The sequence below is a fragment of the Lagenorhynchus albirostris genome, chromosome 3, assembly GCF_949774975.1.
Source record: "Lagenorhynchus albirostris chromosome 3, mLagAlb1.1, whole genome shotgun sequence".
Taxonomy (NCBI): Eukaryota; Metazoa; Chordata; class Mammalia; order Artiodactyla; family Delphinidae; genus Lagenorhynchus; species Lagenorhynchus albirostris.
The window spans coordinates 167430492-167450174 of NC_083097.1; the positions used below are offsets into that span (position 1 = coordinate 167430492).

Genomic DNA, 19683 nt, shown 5'->3' on the forward strand with positions numbered 1-19683 from the left:
CCCCGCTCACCTCAACTAGAGAAAGCCCACGTGCAGCAACAAAGACCCAATGCAGGCAAAACTCAATCAATCAATAAATATAAATAAATAAATAAAATATATGATCGCCTTAAAAAAAAAAATCCATCCAACCCCACAATCATCAGTTCATGGATCCGCTCAGGCCTTAGTCTTGAGGTGGCACAGGCTTTTTTAAGTATTGTAGTTAAATTCATTTCATTATGTAAAAGTACCTGCACCCGGCACAGTAACAGTCCCGTGACCTCAGGCATCATTGCTCATGAAGAGGGAAGATGAAAGGGGCGAGTCACCTCAAAGCCGACTTGAAGCAAACTGTTAAAGCCGATGGACAGGCAGGGGTCACACAGCGCTAAACCTGCCCACCACGCTTCCAGATCCCGGGAGCATGTTTCCACATGGCCTGTGGGGGGCCCTGCAGGGGCTCGAGAGACCCCCACACCACGCCTGACGGCCCATGGTGGGCACGTTTGCAGGCGAGCACCTCTCCTCCAGGAGACAGAGTAGGAAAGACCTGGACAGCCAGGCCGAGGAGTGTGCGCCAGACATAGTTTGCAAATATGAGCCCCTCCCTTTTAGACGGGGGAGGGGAGGAAAGGGACAAACGGACCTGGAACTTGAGGTCAATCAGGGTCATGGCCAAATATCAGGCTGCCGTGGGCTTAAAGGGGGCTTAAAGTTTAAGTGAGAGAGGGCCACCTGGGGGCAACTGCACCCTCCAGGGGACACTGGGCTATGTCTGGGGACATCGGTGGTTGTCACAACTGTGGGGGTAAGGCTGCTCCTGGCATCAACAGGGTGGGAGCCAGGGATGCTGCTCCACACCCCACAGTGCCCGGGACAGACCCCCACAGAGAACGACCCAGCCCTGAACGTGAATGGGGCAGAGTAGGAAGGGACCTGACGTTAGTAAGAAATCAGCGCCAGGTTCAGAGCACCCTGTCACTGTGTGAAGCCACAGTGACTCTCATCCCCTTTGACCCCCTCAATGACCCAGCATGGGCTCTTATTATACCCATTTTACAGATGAGGAAAGCGAGGCCCAGAGTCATGCCCCAGAGGAGGGATGTGAACCCGGATCTTTCAGACTCTGTTTGGGGAATGGAGTCAAGGACAGGAATCCAGGGGCACCAACAAGAACACAGGTCAGAAAGGAGTCCAGGTTCAGCCCCTCTCCTCCGTCCGGTGTCCTCAGCCAGAAGTGGACGGACCGGGGCAGGGCAGGTCAGAGCTGTGGGGGTGAGGTCCCACCGAGCAGCCCGGGGGGTGGGGGGACAGGTATCTGGAGCGCAGCCAGGAACCCCCCGGGGAACTGGCAGAGAAGCATGGGGTGGGGGCGGAGGGGGTGACCTCACAGTCGTGCAGTCTGCCCGCAGTTCCTTTGCTTTCTGCGCCCTTCCCCCAGCCCCTGCCCAGTGGGTTTGGGAAGGTTTAGTGACTGCCCCCCTGCCCCCCCGGCAAGCTTTGTTCTTGAGCAAGTGACTGGCGCAGGGTCTCACAGCTCTGAACCTGCCCCCCACACTTCCAGATCCCGGGAAGAGAGACAGCCGGAAATGGTCATTTGCCCACACCTCGGCCCTCACCCCTCCCACCCCGTGCTGCCCACTCCCTGAGCCAGGCCCCTTGGGGCAGTGGGCACCACACCGCCAGCACAGTTGTGCCCACACCTCGGGACACCCATCTCTCCCTTTCCCCCACTAGACCCAAAGCCCCCTGAAGTTAGGGGCTTCCTGCAACCTGCCCCAGTGCTCAAAACTCAATGTCCGCAGGCCAGGTGAGTGTCAGATGGAACCAAGGAACAGATGGGCTCCCCAGGGCTGAGGCCCCGGCTGGGCCGGGCCAGGGGAAGGGGCGGGGCTCAGGAGGGCAGGGGCAAGACGCTACAGAGGAGGAGGGGAAATGCAGGGTCAAGTATAGCAGAGCAGCCAGGCAGGGAGAGAGGGGCAAGGAGGGCCACCCGACCACCCCAGAGGCACTGGGGAAGGGTCTTTACTAGGAGACAGAAAAGTACAACAAAGGCAGGGCGGGGTCCTAAATGACTGATCAGCCACACCTTTAAGCTCTTAACACCTCCTTAGCAGCCCACTCCCCAAAGTGGCAAGGATTAGAAAATGCGAGAAAAACAATTGTTACTAAGACCTGTATAGAAATTGTCTCGACAACTACACACAATCGCGCGCGCGTGCACACGCACGCACGCACACACGCACACACACACACACACACACACACACACACACACACATGCACACACAGCGCGTGACACAGTATCTGCTTGAATCACCGCAAAACCTGGGAGCATTTATGCAACTGCACCTCTGCTCGCGGAGGTGACCTCCCCCAGGGCAGGGCGGTCTGACCGCGGAGGTGCCCCCGGCACAAAAGGGGAGCACCAACGTTTGCCAAGCGTCCAATCAGAAACACGGAAAGAGGGCCAGAGAGTTTCAGAAACCCTCCCCTCAGATGATCACAAGTTGACTCCAGACTTTTACACTCTGTCCTTTGGGATTCCAAAAAGCAAACTACAAAGACCACAGAGGCTGCCCACTGCTTTTGCGAGGGTGGTGAGGAAAAGCTGACCGGGGAGTTGACAAACCCTCCCGACGCCTCATAAGGAAGCTATTATTGGAGAATTAGGGGAGTCACCGGCTCTTGCACGGCAGCGCGGAAAGCCCAGAGGAGTCATGGAGTGAGCCCCTTTTAGGGGCTTTCTCCAGCCTGGGGACAGCCGGATAAATGGCTGCTGAGGCAAAGGGGTGAGGCAAGCAACCTCAGACCCTAAGACAGCGCTGGCAGCCAGTGGGAGCCACAGGAGCTTGCTGAATAAATGCCACGGACAGAAACACATGGAAAAGGACACACTCTTTACATATCACAGGATTGTTGGGCTCCATTGCACAGAACAACCTTCTCACTAGTTTCATAACTCGGGAAACAGTTCCCAGGTGCACCTGAATCATTAAAACAAAAGCATCCTCCCCCAACCAAACAGATGGGACACACCAAGAAGCAGTCCACGTCTCCCCAGACCCCAAGGGAAAAAAATCCCCTATAAAACCTTCCACCCTGGCCCCGGCAGACGCGCACCCCATTCTGCCTGGTGTCATTGCGCCCACTGGGCGGAGACCCAGGCCCTTGCAGATCTGGGGCAGGTCCCTTTCAGAATGAATCCGTCCCCCAGATCCCACGGGGCTGGAGAGGACAGCCCAAGGGGTCCCCGCGGGAGCGACACCAGGATTTATTTCTACAGAGAAGGGGCCTTCGAGATGGCGATCGGGCAGAGAGGGGAAGGCCGTGGGGGCACGCGTCTGGAAACTGCTATGTGCGTATCAAGTGGATAATTTTTTTATAGGAAATTCTGATTGCATGCTTATTTTGGGGGGGCTCAGGGAAATGGGGTGCGAGTTTGGACGCCGCGATGGCACGGCGGTTGACTCGGGCAGTGGGGTGGGATGCAGTGATGGACATTTCGGGGGACACCGCTGGGAAGCGCCCCGTTAACCCCACCAGTGCCCAAGGGGCCGGAAATGGAGGCGGGTTTCACCCAGGGCCTGGGATATCTCTCTCTCTTTCTCTTTACTATTATTATTTCTTTTAATTATTAGGATTGTTGTGAATAATGGAAGGTGAGGGCCCCGCCAGGCAGGGCCAGCCGGGCCGGGCCACCCACGCTGTCATCTTTTGTGCGGGGCCGGAGGGGACGCCCCGGCCCAGCCCCCGCGCGCCCCCGGCCCGGGCAGGGCGCCCCCGCCTCCCGCCCCCGGCCCCGCCATTGTCCGGCCGCGCCGCCCCCGCCCGAGGCCCGGCAAGCGCCCGGGGCCGGGCGGTTAACGCCCCCAACCGCCTCGCGGGCCGGGACAAAGCACTGCGGCCGCGGCCCGAGCAGGCCGCGCCCGAGGCCTGGGCCTCGAGTCCCGGGCGCCCGCCCGCCCGCAGCCCCAGGCGCGGCGCGGGGGCGGCGGCGGCGACGGGGCCCGCGCTCGGACGCGGCGGCCGCCTCCCCGCGGGCTCACCTGAGGCGGCGCGCGCGGCCCGGTCCGGAGCTGCGGCGCGCGCTCCCCCGCCCTCGGCGTCGCACCCCCAGGCCCTGCTCGGGCCGGGCCCCGCTCGGTCGCTGGCGGCCGAGCCCTCCGCGAGCGTTCCGGGCGGGGCTTATAAGGCCGCTCGCCAGCTCCGCCCCGGCTGCCATTGGCCACCGAGCCCACGCCCGCGCACCCATTGGCTGCCGCTGACAGCTCCGCCCCTCCCCTCCGCGGGGCCCACCAACACCGCACGGCCCGCCCCCTGCGCGCCTCGATTGGGCGGGCGCAGGCGCCGGTCTCGCCTCGCCACTGGCCGGCCGGCTAGGACACGGCGGCGCCCACCCACGTGCCCGCTGACCGGCTTGGTTCTCATTGCAGGCTGCGCACGCCAGACAAGAGGCCGCGACCAACAGGACGGCGCTAGGCCTCAGATTGACAAGGGGGCCTCGGGGACCGCCCAACGACCGCACGGGGGCAAGAGAATATTGGCTTACGGGGTCAGCCCCAGGCGCGGACTGGCTGGGGCGGGTGCCAATCACGGTCCGGGCCCCGCCCTGGTTATCAGGCTACAGCTGAGTACGTGAGCTCCAGCACAACATCAGCACCGCGCCTGGCAGGCTCGAAGAGGGGGTTCGAGACCCAGAGCCGGAAATTGGGTTCAGCGTTCTCCAATTCGCAAAGTCCCGAGTTAGGAAACATAGCTCCAACGTAACTCAATTTGCAAAGGAGGAGAACTGAGAACTGGTGAAATAAAAGTCAAGCAGAAAAAAGAAAAAAAAGTCAAGCAGCAAGAGCCCCTGCCTCCCCTTCCCCCCTCCCCCCCAAAAAAATTCCAAGTTCATTTCCGTTGCAATCGACAAAACTTTGCAAAGGCGCCAGGCCTTCAGGGTAAAGCTAGGTGACCTTCGCCGACTTCCCTAAAACGTAAGGGAGGCAAGGAGTTTGGTGCCTCCTGACTTAGGTCCAAAGCTCAGCTGGGCCCACATGCCTCACTGTGGTTGGCCTCCAGCGAAGTAACCTCGCTGGGCCGCAGTTTCGCCTGTGAAATGGATATGACGGCGATACAACCCCTCACCGTCGGCCCCTCTCCTGGGAAGTTTGCGCGAATTGGTGAGAGGAGGCACGTAAAGCCTTTGACCATGTGACTTCGCGAAGTGAGCATTTAATTAAGGTTTGCCATTATCATCATCATCATGATTATTAATTGCATACCAGGCAGTAGGCTGGGCACGCCCCCATTTCGTCTGCAGGAATGTAAATCGGACAATTCGATATTTCCCAGTAACGTGGCGAGTGCATCTACGCTCTATTCCTGGAGGTCCTGTACCCTGAGAAAGGGTCCGGAGCGTGGAGCTTGCCTGGTTCAAGTATGCGGCTGCAGCGCTGTACACAATTGTTTCCAGATTATATAGATAGCTTGTAGCACAGGGTACTCTGGAATACTTTTAACTATGTAGCGGTTGAAAAGGGGGTAGATCTACATGTACTGTCATGGAATGATTCCCCTACAAGCCATGTGGAGAGCTGCAGAATGGTCCAGAATTCTGAACAATACCGTTATGGAAAGGAACGCAGAGCAAATATCCTGTGGTTTCTAAGAGCCCATACCTGTGGCAATGCGCAGAACAAGGCCGTCCCCAAACTGAGTAAACTAAATCTTTGTGGAGAGGAGGGATCCACGTTGGTAAAAAGTGTAGTTGGTGAGGAGTTTAATCTGCTCTAGGGTGATTTACATCGTCATGGGGCCATATTCAGATATTCCCTCAAGCAGTTAAAATTTAACTTAAAAAGTAGGAACCAGTAACTGCTCCCAAGGAACTCCCTAACCCGTGGGAAAGACAGAAATGTAATCTGGTAGCAGTAATATAGACTCAAAAGTGCAATCGTATGGGGATCCCCCTATCCCAAGCCTTTTTCTTCTCTACTTCCCAGTTAACCCCGTTAGACAGTGAATTCCAGGTGTTTGGATTTCACAGACTTTGGAATTTTTTTTTTTTTTAATTGGGGTATCTAAATAGGTTGTCAGCTTTCCAATTTTGCTTAGGGGGACTTTTTATAATTTTTTCTCAAGTTCCTTTTTTTTTAAATTTTAATTCCAGTATGGTTGATTTACAATGTTATATTAGTTTCTGGTGTACAGCGAAATGATTCAGTTTTAATGTGTATACATACATAAATATATATATATATTCTTTTTCATATTCTTTTCCATTATGGTTTATTGCAGCATATTGAATATAGTTTCCTGTGCTATATGGTAGGACCTTGTTGTTTATCTATTTTATATATAATAGCTTGTATCTGCTAATCCCAAACTCCTAATTTACCCCCTCCCCCACCCCCTTTTCCCTTTGGTAACCATAAATTTGTTTTCTAAATCTGTGAGTCTGTTTCTGTTTTGTGAATAAGTTCATTTGTAGCATATTTTAGATTTCACATATAAGTGATATCATATGTTATTTGTCTTTGTCTGGCTTACTTCACTCAGTATGAGAATCTCTAGGTCCATCCATGTTGCTGCAAATGGCATTATTTCATTCTTTTTTATGGCTAATATCCCGTTGTATATATGTACCATATCTTCTTTATCCATTCATCTGCCGATGGACATTTAAGTTGCTTCCATGTCTTGGCTATTGTAAATAGTGCTGCTATGAACATTGGGGTGCATGTATATTTGCAAATTAGAGTTTTCTCTGGATATATGCCCAGGAGTGGGATTGCTGGATCATATGGTAACTCTGTTTTTAGCTTTTTAAGGAAACTCCGTACTGTTCATCACAGTGGTACACCAATTCACCAATTTACATTCCCACCAGCAGTGTAGGAGGGTTCTTAGGGGGACTTTTTAAAATGCCATCTATATGTTAAGAAACTTCACGGTTGTGGAATCCAGACAGGAAGTATATTTGACGGTTCACCATACAGTCCTTTCAACTTTTCTACGTTTGAGAGTTTTCATAACAAAATGTTAGGACAGAAAACTATAATCACTGTCATTTAATTAAAAGGTGTCCTATGCAAAGCAGGAAGGACTCAGTCTCAGAATTTTCAAATTAACTTGAGAACAACTCACTAATCATTTTCCAGTCTTTGCAGACAGGTGCAGATCTCACAAAGGGCTGGGGCTGGGAATCACAGGCATCTGTCCCTAAGTAAGGTCAGGAGGACCTCTGGCACTGGCCTTCAGATGACCCAAGGCCAGCTCATTTCTAACTGTTCTTCACATTCCTCTGCTTTCCTAAAACTCCCCTCCAGCTTCCGCTTATGGGCTAGTCTGATGCATAAAAGATAGAGATGGACAGAAAAATAGATCCTCCTATGTCTTTATTTTTATCTTTTGGCTGCACCACATGGCTTGCGGCTTAGTTCCCCGAGCAGGGATCGAACCCGTGCCCCCCTGCAGTGGAAGCACAGAGTCTTAACCACTGGCCTGCCAGGGAAGTCCCTAGATCTTCCTATGTCTCTAAAAAATAAATTTTTAGAAATACATTTGGGGGGTAGATCCTTGGTGGTCCAATGGTTAGGACTCAGCACTGTCACTGCCGTGGCCCAGGTTCAATCCCTGGTCAGGGAACTATGATCCTGCAAGACACGTGGTGCAGACAAAATAAACATAAAAATTAAAAAAAAAATTTTTTTAACAAAAAAATTCTTTAGAAAACAAATACATTTGGAGGAGGAATGCTAACATTCCATTTCACGCCAAGCAGATATCGCTAGACACGTGTAGTATACGTTTCACTTTTATGAGCACAGACACATAATGCAAACACCAGACCACGGCTCATGTGTTTGTTTAGGTGCTAGACAAAGCAGGCTACCCCACCAATGAACTGAATAGAAAAGAAAAACCAGCACAAAATAGTATATACACTACTGTCCTAATGTCATTCTTTAAATTTGTATATAAAACAAATACTTGGAGGGACTTCCCGGCGGCACAGTGGATAGGACTCCTCTATCCCAATGCAGGGGGCCTGGGTTCGATCCCTGGTCAGGGAACTAGATCCCACATGCATGCTGCAGCTGAGAGTTCACATGCCACAACTAAGGAGCCTGCCTGTCGCAACTAAGACCCCACGCAACCAAATAAATAAATATTTAAATAGTAATAAATACATGGAGAAACATCTTTAAACAAATATGTACCATGGCTTTGCCGTGTCCTCAAGTAAGCCACTTGTCTATGCCTCAGTTGTTCTGAGGTTGAATGCTGCAGTACCAACACACATGTATAAATAAAGCCTAAAAATATTAACCCTTTCGGGGGCAGGATTATGTGCTTTGGCTTTTTCTTCACATATTCAGTTTCCAAATGTTCTGAAGGGATTATGTATTAATTTTATAACGTGGGGTGGAGGGAGAGAAGGAAGTTTTACATTAAGAAAAAAAAAAACAACCAGGTAGATTTTAAAAGGTGGTCCATCCACACCCTGGAATATTACTCAGCCATAAGAAGCAGTGAAGTGCTGACACTTGCTACAACGTTGGATGGACCTTGAAAACACCAGGGTCAGTGAGAGAAGCCAGACACAAAAAAACTATGTGTTGTATGAATTTATTTATATGAAACATCCAGAACAGGCAAGTCCACAGACAGAAAGTAGGTTAATGGTTGCCAGAGGCTGGGGAGGGGTGGGAAGTGACTGCTAACGGGGATCGGGCTTCTTTCGAGGGGGGATGAAATTCTGGAACCAGACAGAGGTGATGATTGCACAACTGTGCAAATATACTAAAACCCACTGAACTGTACACTTTAAGTGGGTGTTATGGCATGTGCAATATATCTCAATAAAACTGCTTTAAAAAAATTAAAACTACCAAAAGTCTACCAGGAAATGAATACACCTTACATTGTGATTATTTCTGCATAGCAGTGCACATACACTTTTCTGGGGTTTGCTCATTTTTAACAATGACACTGTTCTTAACTTTTATGTGAGAAACAAAAAAATTCCACAATCTCCACAATTAACGCACCTCAGGGTGTTCTGCCCCTGTGTGCGGCCCACTTGGGGACACTTATGGAGTTCCCTCTGATCCTCATAGCTGGGCATCTTCCCTATTTTTTCATATTCACACTTTGATTTTTTTTTTGAGATATAACTCGTATACTGTACAGTTCAAAGGATTTTAGTACCTCCACAGGTATGTGCAATCGTCACCAAATTTAGAACATTTTCATCTCCCCGAAAAGAACCCCGCACCCTCTAGCTCTCACCCCCTCTCCCTCCCTACTGGCTAAGCATCGCTACACTAATCTGCTTTCTGTCCCTACAGATCCCTGTGTTGAGCATTTCATGTGAATGAGATCATATCACATACGATCTTTTGTGATTGCCCTCTTTCACTTAGCATAATGTTTTCAAGGACATACTTGACATATTTGAAGGTCCAAAAGAGGCAGAGCTTTATTGTTTTTGTTTAAGATTTTTTTTTGACGTGGACCATTTTTAAAGTCTTTATTGAATTCACTACAATATTGCTTCTGTTTTACGTTTTGATTTTTTGGCCATGAGGCATGCGGGATCTTAGTTCCCCGACCAGAGATCAAACCCGTGTCCCCTCCATTGGAAGGCTAAGTCCCAACCACCGGACCGCCAGGGAAGTCCCTGTTTCTTAAATCAGATCTGCCCACGTCATTGTCTAACCATCCGTACAAAGTGCCAGTGATAGGTTGGTGTGAGTAATGGCATCTGCAGAACTCGGCACTATCACCTCCCCTGGAGTTGATTGTTAAACTTGCCTCATCCTTGGGGAATTCCCTGGTGGTCCAGTGGTTAGGACTTCATACTTCTATTGCAGGGGGCATGAGTTTGATGCCTGGTCAGGAAACTAAGATCCTGAAAGCCAAACCGTGCAGCATGGCCAAAAAAAAAAAAAAAAAAAGAATGAAAGAAACAAGACAACAAACAAAAAAACAAACAAAAACCAAAAAAAAGCCATAAACGAGACAAAAAGACAACCCTCAGAATGGGAGAAAATATTTGCAAACAAAGCAACGGACAAAGGATTAATCTCCGAAATATATAAGCAGCTCATACAGGTCAATATCAAAAAAACAAACAACCCAATCAAAAAATGAGAAGACCTAAATAGACATTTCTCCAAAGAAGACATACAGATGGCCAAGAGGCACATGAAAAGCTGCTCAACATCACTAATTATTGGAGAAATGCAAATCAAAACTACAATGAAGTATTACCTCACACCAGTTAGAATGGGCATCATCAGAAAATCCACAAACAACAAATGCTAGAGAGGGTGTGGAGAAAAGGGAACCCTCTTGCACTGGTGGTGGGAATGTAAGTTGGTACAGCCACCATGGAGAACAGTATGGAGGTTCCTTAAAAAACTAAAAATAGAACTACCATATGATCCAGCAATCCCACTACTGGGCATATACCCTGAGAAAACCATAATTCAAAAAAACACGTGCACTCCAATGTTCACAGCAGCACTATTTACAATAGCCAGGGCATGGAAGCAACCTAAATGTCCATTAACAGAGGAATGGATAAAGATGTGGTACATATATACAATGGAATATTACTCAGCCATAAAAAGGAATGAAATTGGGTCATTTGTGGATGGACCTAGAGAATGTCATACAGAGTGAAGTAAGTCAGAAAGAGAAAAGCAAATATCGTATAATAACACACATATGTGGAATCTAGAAAAAGGTACAGATGATCTTATTTGCAAAGCAGAAATGGAGACACAGATGTAGAGAACAAATGTATGGATACCAAGGGGGAAAGGGGTGGGGTGCGAGGAACTGGGAGACTGGGATTGACACATATACGCTATTGATACTATGTATAAAATAGACAAATGATGGGAACATGCTATATAGCACAGGGAACTCTTCCTAATGCACTGTGGTAAGTGCGAAGGAAATCCAAAAGGGAGGGGATATCTGTATGTGTGTGGCTGATTCATTTTGTGTGCAGCGGAGGCTAACACACCATTGTAAAGCAACTATACTCCAATAAAAATTAATTAAAAAAAATTGGGCTTCCCTGGTGGCGCAGTGGTTGGGAGTCCGCCTGGGGAGTCCGCCTGCCGATGCAGGGGACAAGGGTTCGTGCTCCGGTCCGGGAAGATCCCACATGCCGCGGAGCGGCTGGGCCCGTGAGCCATGGCCGATGAGCCTGTGCGTCCGGAGCCTGCGCTCCACAACCGGAGAGGCCACAACAGTGAGAGGCCCGCGTACCGCAAAAAAAAAAAAAAAAAAAAAAAAAAAAATTAATTAAAAAAATAAAAACAAAAAAACCTTGCCTCATCCTTGGTCTCTGACTCCTGCTGGAAACAGCATTTCAGGTCACCAGCCTCCACACCCCCACGTACCCCCATCTCCCCAGGCCTGCAGAGGGCCCCCTGGGGCCAAGCAGCTCCTTAGTTGATGATTCAGGCTGCTGACACCCACTCAAGGCAGAGCCAGTCTCCTAGTGGGGGACCACAACAGCCTCCGTTTCTTCTAATGTAAATGGGGACAGTGCCACCCACCTTGGTGACACTAAGTGACGTCTGGCTCCAAGCTAGAAGGCCTGGTTTGGCCCCTATGGACCGCTGCACGTCACTTGGACCTTGTGGGCCTCAGTTTTCTCATCTGCAAAGTGGGAACGATGTCACCTGCCTAGTCTGACTCCGGGGTTTTTGTAAGGAGAAAATGTGTTACTAGCTATAAAAGTGCCTGGTGGGCTACAAAGCACTTTGCAAATAGAAGACACAACCAAATTCATCTGTAAAAGGCATTTATTCTGAGAATCTAAAACCTGGACAGAGAATATTGAACTTCATAGAAAAAGCCTACACAGGATTTCGTCGTTTATTCCTAATACATTAACCACCTAATAATAAGGAAAAAAAGAGAAACTTTTAAAACAATATCGCTCCAGTCTGTCTGCAGTTATGTGATTTAAAATATCCCTGTTCTGTTGAGGTATAAGCTGCAAACTTTGGTCAAGTTAGAAACATTAACAAATCATTCCAAAAAACACAAAACTCCCCCCCCCCAAAAAAACACAACCAAACCCTAAGTTATTAGCTTTCTCGGTACATATACAGTAACTACAAAAAAAAATTTCATTTAGAAAGGTTTTTTTTTTTTTTTTAAAGTTTCCCTCTTGTAATTCCCAATTGGCGAGTTGAAAATTCAACTTCGAGGATCGACAAAAGTCCCATCGTCCCCACTCGCTCACCCGGGGTCTCCAGGGAGGCGCTGGAGGACCACAGTTTGAGATTCTGGTTGGCACTGTCAACAATTCAGTGCTGAGAAAAGAGCCCCGTGTTGAAGAAGGAAGGAGGGACCAAAGGCACTTGAACGTGGCCCCAGGCGTTTGCTTCCGTGGCGTCCAGAGGGGACGTCGCTGGGCCGCCCATCGGCCCCCATGGAGGGGAAGAGTCCAGCGGAGGTAGCTTCAGTGTGGCCCCAGCTCTCTGCTCGGGTGGCCGGTGGGGACGCAGAAGCAGCCCAGTGGGGGATGGCTTGGAGGCGGTGGGGGGGGGTTCAACCGGGCCCAACGGGACTTCTTCGCTTTTCCTTTGAACAGCTTTTCCTTTGAACACTTTCCTGCCGGCAATGCAGGGCCGACACCACACCCAGGGCCACCGCCAGGCGGGATTTCACCTCTGGGGGCCTGACCCACCAACCTTGAAAAGATTGTTCTAGGCAGCCCGGCGCCGTCTTGCGAGTCAGCGGCCAGAACAGCTGAGAACCTGATGCTGGGAATTTCAGTGGCCTTCACGCCAAGTTGTTTCTAATTCCATCCTCAGAAGAAAAACAATTTTTTTTTTTTTTTTTTTTTGGTTTTTGGGTTTTTTTTTTTTTTCTGCTGATAAATTGCAGGCTTTTTATTTATTTATTTATTTTTAAAACCAAAATAAAAACATGGAGAAGTCCGACTTTCTTCCTTCCTTTGAGCCATAATACAAATTCCTGAAAATTTTATAGATTAAAAAAAAAAAACCCAAACCGGGAAGACGAGGCTTTTTTTTTTTTTTAGGGAGCGGAGGAAAAACTACATGTTTAAGTTAAGCTCACTAACAACAAAATGGGGGCCACAGACCCCCCCCCCGATAACGTTTTTTTAAAAAAAACACACGGCGAGAAGTGCTTGAGGATCACCGTCCGCTCCCGTAGCCAGGGAAGAGCTGGTTGAGGACGGCCTGCAGTGGCTGGTTCACGTGCATGGTGTAGCTCCGGCCCAGGTCATAGCGGCAGGCCGGGCAGCTGAACACCTGGGCCCGGAAGGACCTGTCCAGGCAATCCTGCGGGAGAGCGGGTGGTGAGAGGTGCTCCCGGCCACCCACTGTCCCCCCGGGGCGGTGTCGGCAGCCCAGAGGCCCCTCCTGACCCTCAGTCTCCCTTGCCACTGCTGGCTGCCCATCACCAGCCCGGCTGCCCCAGGCTCAAAGACTCCAAGGTCGGGAATTCCCTGGCGGTCCAGTGGTTAGGACTCCGCACTTTCACTGCTATGGGAGCGGGTTCAATCCTTGGTCAGGGAACTAAGATCCCACAAGCCGAGCGGTGTGGCAAAAAAAAAAAAAAAGACTCCAAGGTCATCCCGGCCACCAGGCCCGTGTACCTGCAGGTCACACCACCTGACAGGTCCATGCCCTGGCTCTCTTGTCACCGTGCCTCGGCTCAAGTCCCCTCCTCAGAGGACCCCTCCTCGAAGCCCCTGGAACATCCCCGCCTCACCTCACCCTGTCTGCTTTCAAAACAGTACCTTCCGCCTTCTGGAATCATCTTGTCGACTAACCTGCTGGCGTGTAACACACCAGACACTCCGCAGGATGGGGGCTGTGTCTCCCTGAATCTCCCGACACCAAGCACAGGACCCAACCCAGAGTAGATGCTCAAGGAACATGTGTCGGTGAGAAGACGGGAGAAGAGGGAGGAAGGAGGGGGTCTGGATGCTGAGCCAGACTTCTGGGTTTGAACCCACTTGTCAACCCAGTGACGCCAGGGGAAGAGCCAGGTGGAGCCCGAGCTGTGAGGCTGACAGGCCCTACCTCCCCGTCGGAGCCACAGGCCGAAGACGCCATGGGGAGCGGGCACCTGCACAGGTGCACACACCTGAAGGATGGCGCCAGGCAGCTGGGTGAGGGGCAACACCAAGCTGGTGAAAACCTGCTGCTGCCACGTCACGCTACCGCTGGACGCAGACGGCTGCTTTTGATCCCTATTTTTAAAAAGTCCTGGACTTCCCTGGTGGTCCAGTGGTTAAAAATCCACCTGTCGATGCAGGGGACACGGGTTCGAGTCCTGGTCCGGGAAGATCCCACATGCCGCGGAGCAACTAAGCCAGTGCGCCACAACTACTGAGCCTGCACTCTAGAGCCCATGAGCCACAACTACTGAGCCCGCACGCCTAGAGCCGGTGCTCTGCAACTACTGAGCCTGTGCTCTAGAGCCCGCGTGCCACAACTATGGAGCCCACGGGCCACAACTACTGAAGCCCGTGTGCCACAACTACTGAGCCCGCCCTCCTAGAGCCCGTGCTCTGAAACAAAAGAAGCCACTGCAATGAGAAGCCTGTGCACCACAACAAAGAGTAGCCCCCGCTCGCCACAGCTAGAGAAAGTGCAAGCACAGCAATGAAGACCCAGCACAGTCAAAAAAATACAACAAAGACAAAAAAAAAAATAAACTCCTGTGTTCTTGTCCAATATAAAGTCTACAGCCTAATCCCAGGCACGAGAGGTAGTGCTTTCTGCTCAACACACTAAGACTTGGGTTCAAAATCAGGTTCTGGATCGCTGCACGATTCACAATGGCCAAAAGGTGGAAACACCAAGAGTCCATCCACGGATGATGGCTAAACACAATGTGGTCCATCCACGCGCTGCCATGTGACTCAGCCTTCAAAAGGAAAGAGGTTCTGACACACGTGACAACATGGATGAGCCTGAACACGATGCTCAGTGAGAGAAGCCAGACACAGAAGGACAGACAATGTCTGATTCCACTCATGCAAGGTCCCTAGAGAGTGAGATCCACAGAGACAGGAAGTAGATGGTTAGGGGCCAGGGGCTGGGGGAGGGGCTGGGGAGTGAGTGTTTCATGGGGACAGAGTTTCAGTTTGGGAAGATGAGAAAGTTCTGAAGATGGATGGTGGGGATGGTTGCACAACAGTGTGAATGTACTTAATACCACTGAGCTGTGCACCTAAAAAATAGTTAAAACGGTAAAGGTTATGTTATCTGTATATTACCACAGTGAAAATATTTTAATAGAGTAAAAACAAAATCAAATGCTGGGACGTCAGGGTGGAGGGTCAAAGCCATTTCCCCACAGCCCCTCAGACGCTGAGCTCACGGGAGACGAAGGACAGTCGTGAGGATGCCCAGGACGGACACGCACTCACCAGGGCCACCTCCTTCACACTGGCGGCACAGCGGCCGCGGGTGTGGTGACTCCCTGAGCCGCTCGGCCTGACCTCGCACGCGCCCCACGTCTCAGTGTCCAACTGCGCGCTGGCCGGGTACACCTCAAAGCCAGAAGGGTGCTGTGATGCCCCTTTCCACGGGGCAAAGGGGCTCAGCACGGTTACAGGCTTTCCAAGGTCACACAGCCAGAAAGGGCAAAGCCGGAGGTCAAAGCCACACTGCCGACCCCGACGATGTGTTCTCACCCCGCCCCGCCAAGCCTCTGAGCCCCCTCGGGCTCCACACGGCCTCAGACACCCAGGGGCATCTCTCCTGCCCACACAGCTGAAGGGCCTCGGTCAGGCCACATGGCACGACTGCTGCCCAAGTGTCCATGTTCTCAGAGTCTATCCCCTGGTCTGATAAGTGACCCGACGCCCTGGACCAAGACGGCCCCGAGGCGAGAGAGCAGCTCAGAGACCCAGGGTGACCGGGAGGCAGGGACAGTCCCTTCTAAATTACGTGCCTACACCGCCCATGAGTTCCTACTGACCGACTCTGGCCAGAAGGCACTGCAAAGACACCATACACGCAGACCAGCGCTTCCCAAGTTGGGGGACCCCTGGGACCGAGTGGGTGGGGCCTCAGATGCTGCTCAGCCCCCCAGCACTCAGGACACCCCATGGTGTGTTCACTCTGGTGTCGTTCACCCCACGACAGAGAACGATCCGGCCCCAAACGTCAGCACTGCTTGGGGAGAGACCCTGGTCTGGCCCAATCTCAGCCCCTCCCAATCTCTTCTTTCAAAAGCATCAGATCAGGTACTGTTTCCCTCCTAAGGCTGACCACTGGCCGGAACCCTCCAGACCCACCACCCGGCCCCGCTACCCTGCCCTTGTCCCCAAGAGGCCCTGGCTACTCCAACATGCCTGTGGGTCTAAGCTTCTGCACAGGTCACTCTGCCTACCTGGGATGCTGCCCCAAGGACCGCCTCAGGTGGCAGGTTAATGCCACCTCCTCCAGGAAGCCTTCCTCCCTGCTCCTCTAGGGGATAAGCGCCTCAGGCATCTCCAGCCCAGCCCACTTAGTCATTTAGTGTGACCAGATCCCAGGCCAGGACAATAGCCCAACCTCTCCCACACCGGACCTCCAGGCATCTAAGAGGCTGGAGAGGACCAGTGCGTGGCCCCCAAGGAAAGTAGGCGCCGACCTGTTGAAGGCACAGCAGAGGGCCGGTGTGGCTGGAGGTTCGGGATGATGGCAGGGTGGGCAGTGGCTGGGCGAGGAGTTTGCGTTGGATTCCGGGGCACCAGGGGGGTGGGGAGCAGGGAGCGAGTGATGGGCGCCTGTGATTAAGGCTGGGGTGCTACTGTAACCCAGGTCACCTGGAAAAGAGACCCTCAATCCCCTCGAAGGGCCGGGGGCGGGAGGTGCAGAAGCAGAACCGGCAAGCCCAGGTTGGCAGCGTGGGTCCGACACCCCTCCGGGACCCGCCTGGGGCCCTCGGTGCCCGCTCACCTTGCACACGGTGTGTTGGCACACGGTCGTGACCGGGCGGTACACCAGCTCCTGGCAACAAATGCACTGGAACGCCTCCTCCACTTTGCTTAGGAATTTCTGGAAGCAGAGGAGAGGGTGCATGAGCCCGGCAAAGGCTCAGTTCCCCAGAGTGAACGAGCACGACGGGTCCCCAGACTCCCTGCTTAGCCCTCGCCCCGGCCCGAGTCTCATCCTGCGGCACCGGAGCACACGCAGGCTGGAGATCAAGGCCGCACTCCATCAGCGCTTCTCTCGGCACAGAGCCCAGCCCTGCGACACACGGCACCGCCTGCCTGCCGCCCACTGCTCAGACCCCGGGCTCCAGCAGCGGATGAGACAGAGAAACGCCTGCCTTCTGGGAGCCTGGGGCCCAGCGGGGAAGACCAGAGATTAAGCAGGTGAAAGACAGAAAGGTCACAGCAGTGCTGGGGAAAGGACAGCAGGGAGCCCCAGAAGGAGGGCGGTCAGAGTCCCCCTGTGGAGAAGGTGACCTGTCAGCAGAGAGACCCGAAGGACGTGGGGTGGCTGAATCACAGCCTCCTAAGATGTCCACGTTCGAAGCCCGGGACCTGTGGACGTTGTCACCTCATGGGGCAGAGGGGACTTCGCAGGTGGGGTTAAGGCCCTTGAGACAGGGATGACCCTGGATTCCCCGGGGAGCCCAACGTCATCACAGGGTCCTTATAAGAGGGAGGCGGGAGGGTCAGAGGCAGAGAGAGACGGGAGATGCTGCGCTGCTGGATACGACAGAGATACGAGGATAGAGGACGGGGCCGAAAGCCAGGGATGAGGTGCCTCCAGAAGCTGGAAAAGGCGGGAACTGATGCTCCCCTGGAGCCTCCGGAAGGACCAGCCCTGCCCACGCTTGGATTTTACCCCTAAAGGCTCACTTGTTAGGGCAGCCACAGTGATTTCATGCCGGAGGGAGACTGAGCCGGGAGGGCTGGGGTGGAGGGTACTTCCCCAAAGAGAAACCCACGAGGGCAGAGGCCGTGCAACGGCATGACCAGGAGGAAGAGTCCAGAAGGAGAGGACGTCAGCAGTAACGGGCCGCTCGCCCAGGGCTCAGAGGATCTGGGTTTGACCCTGACCGTGAGCCATGGAGAGCCAACCCCCACCAGGCAGGGGCAGCCAGAGGACGCTGAGCCACTCACTTCCAGTGACCCATCAATGTCACTCACCCCACTAAGGCAGGAGGATCAAAAAAAAGACAGCGCCGGTTTGGCGGTTCCTCAGAAATTTGAACACAGAATGACTTCATGATCCGGCAATCCCACTTCTGGGTTTATGCCCAAGAGAACTGAAGACAGGGCCGCAGAGACTTGCCCACCTGTGTTCACAGCAGCACTGTTCACAACAGCCAAAAGCTGGAAGCAACCCAAGTGTCCACTGAGAGATGATGGATAAACAAATTCCATCTGTACAGTGGAATATTACACAGCCTTAAAAAAGGAAGGAGAGTCTGACACCTGCCACAACACGGATGGACCCTGAGGACATGATGCTCAGTGAGAGAAACCAGACACAGAAGGACACACACTGTCTGATTCCACTCATGTGAGGTCCCTAGAGGAGTCGGATCCACTGAGACAGGAAGTAGATGGTGGGGGCCAGGGGCTGGGGAGTCAGCGTTTCATGGGGACAGAGTTTCAGTTTGGGAAGATGAGAAAGTTCTGGAGACAATGGTGGGGATGGTTGCACGACAGGCTTAATGCCACTGAGCTGTGCACTTCAAATAGTTCAGATGGTCAGTTTCATGTTTTCTCTATTTTATCACAACGGAAAGAAAGAGGCCCCCGCCGCCCGGGCGAGGGTAGGGGGGCTCACCGGCCCGTCCTTGAGTGACTTCAGGATCTCCGTCCACAGCTTCGTGTTGCTCTTGTCCTCCTTGATGAGGCTGCTCTGCTGGGTGGTGAGGCTGTAGGGCTCCACCTTGGTCTTCTTGGGTGCCCCTCGCGAGGACCCGTCGCCTCCTGGGACAGAGCAGGGCGGGTGAGGGTGGAGGCCCCCCCATCCCGCCCCCCGAGCACGAGGATGGGGTCCCGAGTACGAGGACGGCCGCTGAGACACCCACCAGCCGACTTGCTTTTCCGCTTGCCCTTCCTGGGGGACGCGAAGTCCTCCTCCCCGTCGTCCTCCTTCTCCAGGGCTTCCGTCTTGCTGTTTTCCTTCTCCTTCTCCCTCCTGGCCAGGGCCTCCAGGTAGCCTTCCGGGTACTGTGAGGAGGAGAAGACAGGACGGTCACCCCTACCCAGTCCCCAGCCGGGCCCCAGAGACGGACTCTGTGCTCCCTTGGCCTCAGCTCAGAGGCCTGCACCAACTTAACTCTGGAGCAGTAACTAAGCACAGAAACTCACAGGAACAAACGTTAATGGCACAGCGGCAGTGAGCGAGGTAACGCACGGTAGAGGCCCACCACCAGGTCAAGCAAAGAAGACAGTCTTTTTCCTTTTGTTTTATTTTTTGGGTTTTTTTGGCCGTGCCCCACGGCTTGTAGGATAGGATCTTGGTTCCCTGACTAGGGATTGAACCCTCGGCCTCGGCAGTGAAAGTGTCGAGTCCTAACCACTGGACGGCCAGGGAACTCCCAAGACAGTCTTGGTATCTTTCCTTCTTATCTTTCGATAAGAAGTAGGCAAACTTTTCAAGCCAGGGGCCAGGCAGTAAAAGTTTCGGGCTCTGTGGGGACAAAAGCCGGCCCAGCCCCTGTGGGATTGAATGGGCG

At 52.6% G+C, this 19683-nt stretch overlaps 2 protein-coding genes and 1 non-coding gene across 23 annotated transcripts in view; 1 reads left to right on the forward strand and 2 right to left on the reverse strand.

Annotated features, from left to right (window-relative positions):
* The window catches only part of KDM4B (lysine demethylase 4B), a 134062-nt gene extending 129921 nt beyond the window's left edge, over nucleotides 1-4141 (reverse strand). For all 17 annotated transcript variants that reach the window (XR_009539807.1, XR_009539806.1, XM_060145491.1 and 14 more), the window contains exon 1: nucleotides 4032-4141. The gene's annotated coding sequence lies outside the window, so the exon portion shown is untranslated. The remainder of the gene's footprint in view (nucleotides 1-4031) is intronic.
* A 3404-nt stretch (nucleotides 4142-7545) lies between these two features.
* Nucleotides 7546-7617, forward strand: TRNAD-GUC (transfer RNA aspartic acid (anticodon GUC)). The gene has a single exon. It is a non-coding gene; the product is annotated as a tRNA-Asp (tRNA).
* Nucleotides 7618-11783: 4166 nt separating this feature from the next.
* The window catches only part of UHRF1 (ubiquitin like with PHD and ring finger domains 1), a 33094-nt gene continuing 25194 nt past the window's right edge, over nucleotides 11784-19683 (reverse strand). For all 5 annotated transcript variants that reach the window (XM_060145493.1, XM_060145496.1, XM_060145495.1 and 2 more), the window contains 4 exons: nucleotides 19033-19174; nucleotides 18786-18931; nucleotides 16938-17036; nucleotides 11784-13316 (listed from right to left, as the gene is read on the reverse strand). In XM_060145493.1, the coding sequence (XP_060001476.1) occupies nucleotides 13170-13316; nucleotides 16938-17036; nucleotides 18786-18931; nucleotides 19033-19174 (534 nt within the window). In that variant the 3' untranslated portion in view covers nucleotides 11784-13169. The remainder of the gene's footprint in view (nucleotides 13317-16937; nucleotides 17037-18785; nucleotides 18932-19032; nucleotides 19175-19683) is intronic.